This window comes from Alosa alosa, chromosome 9 (genome assembly GCF_017589495.1).
Source record: "Alosa alosa isolate M-15738 ecotype Scorff River chromosome 9, AALO_Geno_1.1, whole genome shotgun sequence".
Taxonomy (NCBI): domain Eukaryota; kingdom Metazoa; phylum Chordata; class Actinopteri; order Clupeiformes; family Clupeidae; genus Alosa; species Alosa alosa.
The window spans coordinates 22,899,374-22,911,104 of record NC_063197.1 but is presented as its reverse complement, the minus strand read 5'-3'; the positions used below and the strand labels follow the sequence as shown (position 1 = coordinate 22,911,104).

The window sequence follows — 11,731 nt, the reverse complement described above, 5'->3', positions numbered from 1 at the left end:
AGCGGAGGACATGGATTACGAGCTTTCTCAGCGGAGTAATTGGCCGATGTGTGGGAAAATCGACCCCCGTTGTACTTATCTTCCCCGTAAGCTCCTCCAAATCTCTCCCAGCGGCTGCTTGATTTAATAGGCCACTGAGTCGCTAAATCCTGTCTGACCGGCACTCCGGTGCTCCTTGCCAAGCGTGACTGCGAGGCCACTGGGATGACCGCCGCCATGGTGGGCAAGCAGGGGTGGGGTGGGCAGGCTCGTGTCTCTGGACCAAGGAGAAGCTTCACCTTAATGAGGGGGGCAAGGCCCTGGCAGTGACCTTCCAACTCCACCAGCCCCACCCTGCCATCCTGCTCCACACTCTCCAGGAACAGGCACACTTGGCCTGTGATGACTTGTTAAAGGGGCTCCCTCTGATCTGGCTCTGATAGCATTGTGAGAGATAAGGGGGCAACCCTCTTATCCATGGGTACTAAAGCACCTCATTTGACAGATGTTGTTATCCGAGTGGATCAGGCAGGGCCTGCTTTTAATCCGGTTAAGGTGGCTTGCTCTGGGCCGTGGACAGAGAGAGTCACACGGATGGATCCTGCTTGCTGTTTGAACTCTTCACCTTATGACTATCAAGGAGCTTGACTGTTTACTGGCTCCAGTTTATACGTGTGCTTATTCAAAAACTGTCATTCAACAACACTGATGATTCATCCTCGACTTCTGTTCAGGTGTGCCCAGGGCGGAGGGACAATGTGTATTCATTTGGTGGAAATTATAGTAAAATCTTACTCTCTTTATTAATTCTTCAGACCTTCCCAATCCAGACCAAACTAAACAATAGCATTGTTTGAAATATTTGGTAGGGCACTTGTGGATCTATGCATGAATATTCTTCACAAAATGGTTTTGTTACCCCAAAATGCAACAATGATCAATAAAATACAGGGACATTTAAATCTAAATTAAAATCAGCCATAGTTTATGGGTAAAGCCCTTATGCTGAAACTGTCAAACGCAGCCATCAGTTTGCTATCATTGACCATCATTATGGCCAGTGGCCTACTAGTGAAAGCTGACTCTCTCGGGTTTAAGACAGTAGTCATGTTCAGTGGAAGACAATGGGATTGGAATGGGTGGGGTGAGAGAGCAGCCTGTGAGGGCCATGAAGACAGCCAAGGGGAACGAGATTGACACTCAGGTTGTAAGGTGAAACCTGAAGAGAAAGCGCTGACGATGAGGTCATAGGTGTGTATATGTGTGTGTGTGTGTGTGTGTGTGTGTGTGTGTGTGTGTGTGTGAGTGAGAGACAGAGTGAATGGGATAGGCCACAAAGAGCATCAGGCCAGGCTCTCAAAGACGCCCTATGATGTCATGGGAACTTCCAAAAGTCTTGGTGGCAGAGACGTGCTGAATGCACTCCCCAGGTGTGAAAAAGGTAGTACACAGCTATCCGTAGCTTTTCATGTTTACACACACACAAACAAAGTGTTTTGAGGGCTCTGAAAAGGTGCTGAAAAATAAGTAAGGGTGCAATCGAAATGTTACTAGACTGACATCTATGGCCTTTGTACTCAAGCTTAAGACAGCTGTCTCATATTTCTGATTTCCCCTTTCAATATCACAATGCATGTTTCTCACTATTTTCTTTTTTAATAATAGGAATGTTCCTCTCCGCAAACAGTGACTCTGAGATTTAGAGGAAGGCGACTCAACAGATGTATTGATTTTCTGGTTGGGGGTGAGCTGGAATGCGGGGTGAATTAGTGCATATCGTCCCTTTGTCACTGTTTTGTGCAGAACAAAACCCAACTCACTGTCAGCTTTGCAGATGCAGCGATAGCTTCTGTTCAAATGCATTTAAATGTGAAAGGCTTTGAGATGGTCAGCCAAGTTTGCTTAACAGCCCAGTGATATCTAATGTAGAAATATGCCATGTTTATTGTAGGTTTGTAAGATTGCATTAACTCATTGTACTCCAAGTACATTTTTAATACCAATAATAAAAAAAAGTGCGGTCATGCAAACAAATAATTAAATCATAGATTAGTCTGGTTTATGTGATATTAAACCAGAAAAATAAAATAAAAAAATTACCATAACATAGGAATACATCAATTCATGAACCTGCTCCTCAATTTCTTTCATTTCATTCCGCTTGCTTGGATGAAAATTTAGAAGTCTCACTTTTGATGGCTGCTAGTTGGCATTCCCATCAACACAAACAAAACAAATAAATAAAAAAAAAAACTCACACTAGATGTGTAGGACCAGGACTTCAAATGAACAAACAAATGTTTAAACACATTCCAGCGAGGACGACAGGGGGAACGGGCGCACATTGTGGCTATTATCCCGGGGAGCCTGAAACTCCTCCAGCGCTTCAGATCTTCCAGGCAGCCGTACTTGACCTTTCCAACACTAAAGGAATATGACAGCCGTGAAGCTGGCGGAGAAAAAGGAAGCCAGAGACAAAAGCCACACAAAGTGTAGCCTGGCACCGAATAGTTAGTTTGCAATCAACGTCAGTCATCCCACCCGTAGAGACAGTTTGATTTCCACTTTTCAAATTAGGCGTTTATTTCAAGGCTGATAATAGGCTGGCTAAATTGAAATTGGCAGCTCTACAATTCCTACAGATAATAGACACTGCACAGGAGATCATGTGAACAGTGCTGTGTTTTTTTCTTCTGTTTCTTTTCTCTCCCCTCCAAGACAAGGGGTGTGAGAGAGAGAGAGAGAGAGAGAGAGAGAGAGAGAGAGAGATGAGGGAGAGAAAAAAAGAGGGAAAGAAAAAAAAAGAAAAAGAAAATACCAAATGGAAAAGAGGGAAAAATAGAATAATGTGGGTAATTGTGGGGTGGGTGATGGTAGTGGAGAGGGAGAGAGAGAGAGGGAGAGAGAGAGAGGGAGGGGGGCTGTTCTTTAATGTCTCTGGCAGTGGACCAGCTGAGGTCTCAAGGTTATCCTGGCTTTGCAAGCTCCCACGGGAAAGGTGGAAGGGAGGTGGCCGGGGGGGAGAGAGACATGCTGTTCAGGAGAGAGGCAAATGTGTGTGTGTGTGTGTGTGTGTGTGTGTAAATGGGAGGGGTGATGAGGAGGCCCTGGCCGATAAGGTTGGCCTTGCCCCCAGGTAGGAGGGCACGTCAGAAGTCAACGTTACTGAGTTTTTAACACGGGACTGAGTGAAGATCTCAGGCACCTTTTCTGACTATTGATGTTCAGCTACTTTTCGGTGATATTGTTACAAAAAAGCTATACATACTATGAAATGTAGACATTTTGAGTTTTCTTTGTGGGTCTATGTATGAATGTTTTCTTCTCTCTTTGCAATGGCATTATTTAAAATTATTGTTTAGTAGTACTGCTATTTGAAGAGTAATGTGTGTTGAACTGATTTTCCCATGAAATCTCTAATTTCACAGCATTTGTGAAAACAAAAATAACTTGGAATTGAATTATAAAACATAAATGAAAGGTGAGTTGATAATTAACAGCCCACACATTTTGCTTTCTCTTTTATGTACTGTTTCATTTTTCCTTTCTTGCATCATATATTTGCATTACGTATGTTTCTTTACATTATGAATGTGAATTTCAGTTATTTAACAAAATGTTGATCCATAGCTTAGCGGTTTTATGCTAATGTGTCGTAGTGGGGGCAGATGACTATTATGAGGCAAGTCTGCCGATACTCACTGTTTGTTTACACTCCAACTGAGCCCATTACAGATCATTACTCTACACATTGCTGTCATTTAGAGAAGGCCCATATCTTCAAAGCAACCACGTTATCTCCTGTCAACAAAGGTGCCACTCACAGAGGAAACAGATAAGTTTATGCACCTGTATTTCAAATGCATTGTTCTTCCAGCGTAAACAATGAGCAGACTGACATGGTCTTTTGTGAACAATTCTCTTTGGATTTCAACTGATACTGCTACGAAAACAAGACCTCTGTTTCTACCTGAGCAAATTATCCAGCTTTCAGTCTCTGAAACCTCCCAACCTCCCAATCGCTGCATAACTGAAGGTCAAAGAAAACACACTAGTATTTTTTTTACATAAACTCCTTCAAAACAAAAACAAAATAAACCAAATGATAAAGAGAGTTGCCCTCATAAATAAATAAATTAAACCACGTTGCTTGTTATTTGCATCTGACTGTGTTCTCGTTGGAAAAAAGAGAAGAAAACAAAACGCTGAGGGCTGGATAGCTCACAAACTAAACTGCTCAAATCCACCGACCGGATGCTTATCCTGAAGTTCCACTCAGCCTGACCCCCCGACCCAGTCTCAGCTGCCTCCCCCTCACAGACGCAAAGAGACTGAGCTCTCCAAGGCTCCGGAGTATGAGAGAGAGAAAGAGAGAGAGAGAGAGAGAGAGGGGGGGAGGGAGGGAGAGAAGGGGAAAGAGAGAAAAAGAGGGAGAAAAAGAGAGAGCAAGAGAGAGATCCACTTCACATCAGGTCCCCCTAAAGGCAATTTGCTCCCTCTCTCCCTCCCTCTCCCCACTCGAGCAAGCTGGGGCCGCCTGGAACGGCTTGTGAGTCTCTCGGACTGCTTCTGAGTGCGCGTTTGAAGAGCCCCACTCTGCTCAACACATCAGGCGCTAATGTCTGAGAAGCTGGCGGTGACCCCTGCTGATCTGTGTTTGTGTGTATGCCCATTTGTGTTTCTGTGTGTGTGTGTGTGTGTGTGTGTGTCTGTGTGTGTGTGTGTGTGTGTGTGTGTGCGTGTGTGTGCGTGTGTGTGATTGTGCATGCATGCATTTGTGTATCTGAATCATCGTCTGTGGATGTGCATCTGAGTGTTTGTGTGTCTGTGTATATATGTGTGTGTGTGTGTGTGTGTGTGTGTGTGTTAGGCGGACTATGAATCAACGCTTTATCACTTTCCTTACAAGGGGCCCCCGAGGCCTTGAACGCTTTGCTCTCTTGCTGCTGTGTTTGTTGATGGCTATGATCCACCGCACCACGGCATTGTGGGTGATTTTGCGATGTGTCTCCTCCGTGGGCAGGCAACTGGAGGGTCTCCAAGGCCCACTCTTTCTTCCCTCCCTCTCTCGCTCCCTCTCTCTCGCTCTCTTTTTCCTCTTTCATTCTTCACAGGATCTGTGTGTTTGCCTTGCCCAGGCTTTGATTGGCACTCTCGTATACACTGTTTGCTCGCTCGCGGCAGCTTTCTGCTCATGGCCTTCCGACCCTCATTTGGCACACAGATAAACATACAAAACTGCATGCAAGACACACTTTTAAAACCAGACACATCCATGGGCACCAAACTGGTGCATACCAGAAAACAGCACGTCCTCCTTGGCTGGATAAATAGTATATTTTCACACATGAATAAATCATCTATGAGGAATTGTTCATGACACACTGTATAATTCCCAGAAAGATGAGTTTATGCATAGCTAAAAAGCGGGCAGCGGAGAATGTCTCATTTACAACGTGTGGTGACTAGTCAGTCACCCTCTGGAGATTCTCAGCTTTGTGACAGGCTATACTTCCACCGCCTGATTAAAAAAAAAAAAAAAAAAATTATTTCAGGGACACCCTGCCAAGTGGCCATCCTCACACGCCAGCGTGTGCCACCCCTCTGTCCCACACGCCTCTGAGTCGTCCGTCACTGCTGCCGCCGCAAGCCGTTGGCAAGTGACACCGCTGCCGCATTGCAATGGCTTACACATTAAGCGTAAGCTGTCTGTGATTGCAGGCCAGATTGGTTGGGAGCGTGCTATCTCCCACTTTCTCACGTACTTTAGCCTTCCAATCCACGGCTCTGATTGCATTATTGCAGTGTGGAGGTCCATGGTCGAGAGGCCTCAATAAAGATAGTGGGCGAGCATGCTGCAGGTGGGGCAGTCGGGACGGTCAGAGTGAGGACGTGCACATTTGTTTGTTTGAGAGAGTGAGAGAGAGAGAGAGAGAGACAAGCTATAACCTGTATTGTGTGTGTGTGTGTGTGTATGTGTATGTGTGTGTGTGTGTGTGTGTGCTTGAGTATGTGAGTAAGCGAGTGTATACAGTGTATACTATACACGTAGTGTACATGCTGTATGTGCCTGTGAGCGTGAATTTATTTGTGAGCGTGGGGGGAGGAGAGAGAGAGAGAGAGAGAGAGAGAGAGAGAGCATTGTTTGCAGTTGCTGGGTACACACAGAGATACTACACACACACGTGTGAATATGGTGAATAGACCCTTTCAAGAGAGTTCCATTATCAGCATCATAGTTGGCCCCACAAGGCTTCCGTTTTAACATATTATGTTATCTTAATACAGAGGAAGTAGATTGGGAACCAAATAGAATGTTCAAGCATTGTTTTTGTTTTTATTGTTGAAAGGGTCTATATAGAAAGCTTATGACACAATACTGCATGACCCAACATCCAATATTTGCAATGTCAACAGTTATCAACCTTACAATAACAAAGCAAACAAAACAAAATTTCTGTTGCTCTGCATCAGTGACATGTACCATTCCAGAGAGCAGTAGTATCCAGGTGTGTAAGGAAGCAAGCACTATGAGAGATGGAGGAACTCTTTGAGCCCTGTAACATAATACAGTCTTAAGATTCCCCGCAACCTGAGCATGCCAAAGTCATTCATGTGAAAGCTGGTCTGAAGCCCATGGGTCTTTGTCTATTTCACATCAATACATTTGTTTTGAAACTCTGTAATACCTATGCAGAAGAATGGGAGTAGGCAATGAACCAGATGGACTTCCAAACAAATTGCTCATTGTCAAATCTAGACAGCCAAATGTGACATAGTTTTGACTTTCTTATGGGAGCAATTACAAAGACATAATTGAACATAATTGTATGTAATAGGTTATACAATTCTATATAGCATATTAGTCATACACTAATTTGCCTTCATCTGTGTAGTGGTACAGCCTAGAGTTTCCTGTGTTTTAAGGAAAGACAAAAAAGAACACTGAAAGTTGAATATAAAAGAAACAGCTGAGAAATATTGTCATTTAAGTAGGCTACAAAAGTACAAGTAAAGATAAAAATAATTTCAGTGCAGATTATTTGAAAACAATCTTAGGGTTAGTTATTTGTTTTTGTTTCATTTCAATAGCTGTGTTCTGCGCTCTGTTATTCTGAAGTAGTTTTGTCAGAGAGCTCAGTGCTCCATACAGCGCCGTCAGCTGTGACTTATCGCCTTTATGATCTGCGGGCGGACTGGAGTGGAGCACAATGTCCCGCAGACGCGGGCTGCAAGCCGGCAGATGCAACGCCTTCCCCCGTCGCTTGCCCGCCACGTGTCGCGGGGTCGGCAGCAGCTGGAGATCACGCCCGGGAGTGCACATCAGAGGGAGGGAGCGAGAGAGGGAGAGAGGTCTGCTGTAGTCGACTCCCGGCATCCACCGCCACTTAGCTCCATAATGATGCAGATTATAGCCAATAATGAGCGTGCTTGTATAATATTATATTAGGTTACAACAGATAGTGTCCTTTTAGACAAATTGTAGATAAATTAACCCATAGTAGCCTATCCTTCAAAAACAGGACAAATGTCATGCATAACCTATCCATCGCGATACTGACTACTATGAAATGTGATAATATGAAAATTAAAGTTCCTGTTGACTGATCAACAAACCTATCATGTGTTTTTTTTATCTCGGTGCCTATTTTAAAGTATTGTTTCTATGTGTTTGTGAGGTCGGAAGGGGAACTTTTTGTACGATGTCCTGGTGCTCCCAAAGGTCGCTGACTTTCAAGTGATTGTGGGTTATGAGAGAAATTATGGTGAGGTCTGAGTTATTTTTCTGTTATATTCTGAAATGAGAGGCGGTTATTCTGTCTTCTGCCGACAAAAGAGAAGAGAACATTGCCCCGACCGTGCTTACTTTCCCTCCCGCGCTCCCTCAGAAATATCTCCGCACTGGCTCGCATTCCGATAAAGCCCGAGCTCTCTCTTGGAGGCGTGGTTTTCCCAGGCTTTTAAAACCAGCAGCTGCTATTTACCTTCCCTCTAATGTAAACCACCACCGCCACCCCCAGCCCAACCCGGCAGCCCGGCAGCCAAACCTCAACCACCGCGGTAATAAAACATCCTGGCACGTGCTCCGCGTTCACAATAGCGCTTGCATGCCGACGGATGTCAAAATGCCAAGCTGCAGCGGCGGCGCGCTTAAAGACATACTTTTGACTTAAAGTGAACCACTTATAGTCAAAGAAGTGACATTTAGTTACAGTACAGTTTTATTCTAAAATGAGTAGAAATATACTAATGAGACTTAAAATGATTTATATTATCTGACTCCCTCTGGATATGGTTTGCCTGCTCATTAAAACTATTTTGTCTACATCCAAATAGCTACCTTCATAAGAACTATTATCACAAGTTGATGCTCGAAACGATAGTAATCATTTATCACCGGAATATCATAAACTAATAGCCTAATTTATATATGCTGGTAGTACTAGTAAATATAACACGTAGGCCTAATGAGCAAATGTGAAAATAACAGTTCAGTATACAAAAAATATATAAATTAAGTGCTAAATGTGGCTAATAATGCAGTAGGCAGAGTCCTCTGACTTCTCCAAGTGGAACTTAAGATTTGTGTTGGGTGGGTAGGATCTAAAGTGTTAATATGTAAACGAATGATTGAAGGCACCTCTCGGTGGTGCCCTAAACCCGGCCGTGCGCCATTGGCCGCCCGCTCAAACACCAAACAACCAATGGAGGGGCGCCGACCACGAGCCATCCTCCTCCCGGGCCGCGTGTCCCTCACGCTGATTGGTAGAAAGTTACTGTGGGAAAGAAAGTTTGGGAAGTTTCACACGAGCCGTTCGCGTGCAGTCGTAGATATAAATAAGACCAACACGAAGCGCGTCCAGACAAGACGCACAGTCTACTGGCATTCAGCAAGAGCGGAGGCAGTGACATAATTTTCACAGCCGCCCGACCGGGGATCACTCCTCTCTTAAAAGTGAATTACTACCACAAGGGATTCTGCCTCTCCACAATTTGGAATTTGTGTATCCCTAACTGCGCGCACGTCGCTGAGCATCCGAACGGATTTCATCTATCTTAATACGCTGGTGTTTGTGGGATACTTTGGACAGAATATGCCTGCCGATATGATGGAAAAAACGTCCTCTTCCCCTGTTGCTGCGACTCCAGCAAGCATGAACACGACTCCCGATAAACCCAAGACGGCATCCGAACACAGAAAGGTTGGTATTTTCATTGATTGACGCATCTTGATATCGTGATATTTATTCCAACGAAAACCGAAGGTAGCAAGCAGGTCGCTGGAATGTAACTTAATTGTACAAATCTCTTTTAGTCATCCAAGCCGATAATGGAGAAGAGGAGACGAGCAAGGATCAACGAAAGCTTGGGACAGTTGAAAACACTTATTTTGGATGCACTGAAAAAAGATGTAAGTATTTTAACATTTTTAATTCACTGACATGGCTTCAGTTGATTACTTTGTGCTGTTCCAAAGTACTTAAAGCATGCGTAATTACCACATAGGATAAGTTATGCATACCTCTAACCACGATATTCCTCTTCACAGAGCTCCAGACATTCAAAGCTTGAGAAAGCAGACATCCTGGAAATGACGGTGAAACATCTCCGAAACCTGCAGCGGGCGCAAATGACTGGTAAGTCGTGGTTTTATTAGTATAAGCATATCATGGCTTGATATTTGAATCACACCCAGGCATCAATTTAATGCCCTGAAGTCATTTAGTTTATCTGTTGGCTAATAAATTAACGAACCAAGTTTATTCTGAGGGTTGTCATTACATTACATTACATTACATTAGAATGTGTCACCCCGTTTCCCCTGTAATTGGAAGATAACCGAATGTTGTATTGGCTAGTTATTGATAACTCTTGAAAGTATTTGTATGGATATTACCTGGTAGATGTACATGTCTAATCAAACTTTTGTATCTGTTCCACAGCAGCCTTGAACACAGATCCGTCAGTGCTGGGAAAGTACAGAGCTGGATTCAGCGAATGTATGAACGAAGTAACCCGGTTCCTGTCCACCTGCGAAGGCGTCAACACTGAAGTCAGGACCCGGCTCCTAGGTCACTTGGCCAGCTGCATGACACAGATCAACGCCATGAATTACCCCACGCAGCACCAGATCCCCGCCGGTCCTCCGCATCCGACTTTCGCCCAGCCCATGGTTCAGATCCCCAGCGTGTCTCCTCAGGCCAACGGGTTACCCATCAATGGTCCGCCCTGCAAAAGTGCCTCCAACACCAGCTTATCACCAGAAGCTACAAAAGTCTATGGAGGCTTCCAACTAGTACCTACCACAGATGGACAGTTTGCCTTTCTCATTCCCAACGCAGCGTTTGCGCCAAATGGACCCGTAATCCCCGTTTACAACAACGCCAGCACGCCCGTTCCAGCGGCGGTGTCTCCCGGTGCCCCCTCAGTCACCTCGGATTCAGTGTGGAGGCCATGGTAGAGATTGACTACCCTAAAGACTCTTACAGACTCTGTCACTTGTTTCCTATGTTAAATGTTACTTTTGTATCAAGTTTGTTTAAAAAGATTATGCACTATATTTGTATAGATTATGAGGAAAAAGTTCATATTGAAATGAAATTTCTTATTATTGATGTTCGCTTATTGCATTTTTTATATTTGCGGTGTTATTTCTACCACTTGATGCCAAAGATATGATGAATGCTCAGATGCGTTTCTTCTTTTTGGAAGACAAATAAATTTGATCGAAAATAATTATTTGGAGTTTTGTGTTGCTTTCATATACTATTTTCTATTCTAACAAACATAGTTGCAATGTATTGCTTACTGGCCTATGTTGTTAACAAACATAAGCCAGTAGGCAATACATTGCGCCAAGTATGCAAGATTAAAATAAGATTTAAAGTAGGCCTATTGAATGATGACGCATTAATAATATGAAACAAACCATGTCTCGGAATGATCACAGTTCCAGGAACGCAGTAATTTGAAATGTTGATGCCGAGGCCTTCAACGAGGAAATGTAGTGCAATGGCTAAAAGACAGCAATAAGCATCAGAACAGGGCCTGTCTTCGCCTTTAAGGTAAAGAGGCAAGAGGTGTTCAGTAGCACCACTTGTATTTAGTTTTCTTGCAACTTGTTCAGTGTATGCCATGGTTTGAATGACCAGCATCATTGCGGACAAAATACCTTGATAGTGCGAAGTCGAATTGTTCACGGCAGCTTTATGGAAACAATTTAAAATATTTAGGCTTGATTTTGTACCCCCAACGTTGACTTATGGTTATGTATTAAGCTACTATTTTAAACGAACGAGTATCCTACGTTGTTTACAAGGTGAGTCAGATGAGAAGGGGATTTTTTGCAATCGAACTGATGACTTCAGGAGCTCTTTTGGCAAATCAGTCAATTGTATGACCACTTTGCGCCATCTAGCCCATCAACTGTGTATTACACTTTGTCAAAGGCTCTGCAGGGATCAGAATGTGTCAGTATCATATCACATATTTACATTTTGTTAATAAATCCAAAAAAGGAATGCTGATATGTGGATCTTGAGAGTTCAAGAGAGTGATCAAAATTATTTTACTTTACTGTGTAGTCTGAACACATCAGACATGTGGTCAGTAGGCTCATGCAAGAGTTTAAGTATTAACTTAATGGTCCACAGCGGTTGCGTTAACAAGTACAGATCCATATGGATGAATCAGCATGTAGACTGCTCAACAGATAGAATGTACCATAATTTATAGTACTCCTTAAATGTAA

At 43.6% G+C, this 11,731-nt stretch overlaps 1 protein-coding gene across 2 annotated transcripts; it reads left to right on the top strand.

Moving 5' to 3' along the window:
- Positions 1–8,849: 8,849 nt before the first annotated feature.
- Positions 8,850–10,716, top strand: her6 (hairy-related 6). Of its 2 annotated transcripts, none has more exons than XM_048252668.1 (4): positions 8,850–9,182; positions 9,296–9,391; positions 9,530–9,617; positions 9,927–10,716. In XM_048252668.1, exons 1-4 carry the CDS (start codon positions 9,075–9,077, stop codon positions 10,439–10,441), a joined length of 807 nt encoding a protein of 268 aa, XP_048108625.1. In that variant the 5' UTR covers positions 8,850–9,074; the 3' UTR covers positions 10,442–10,716. The 2 variants fall into 2 exon arrangements, with proteins under 2 accessions (XP_048108625.1, XP_048108624.1); XM_048252667.1 differs by having other exon boundaries at positions 9,924–10,716.
- The last annotated feature ends 1,015 nt before the right edge of the window (positions 10,717–11,731 follow it).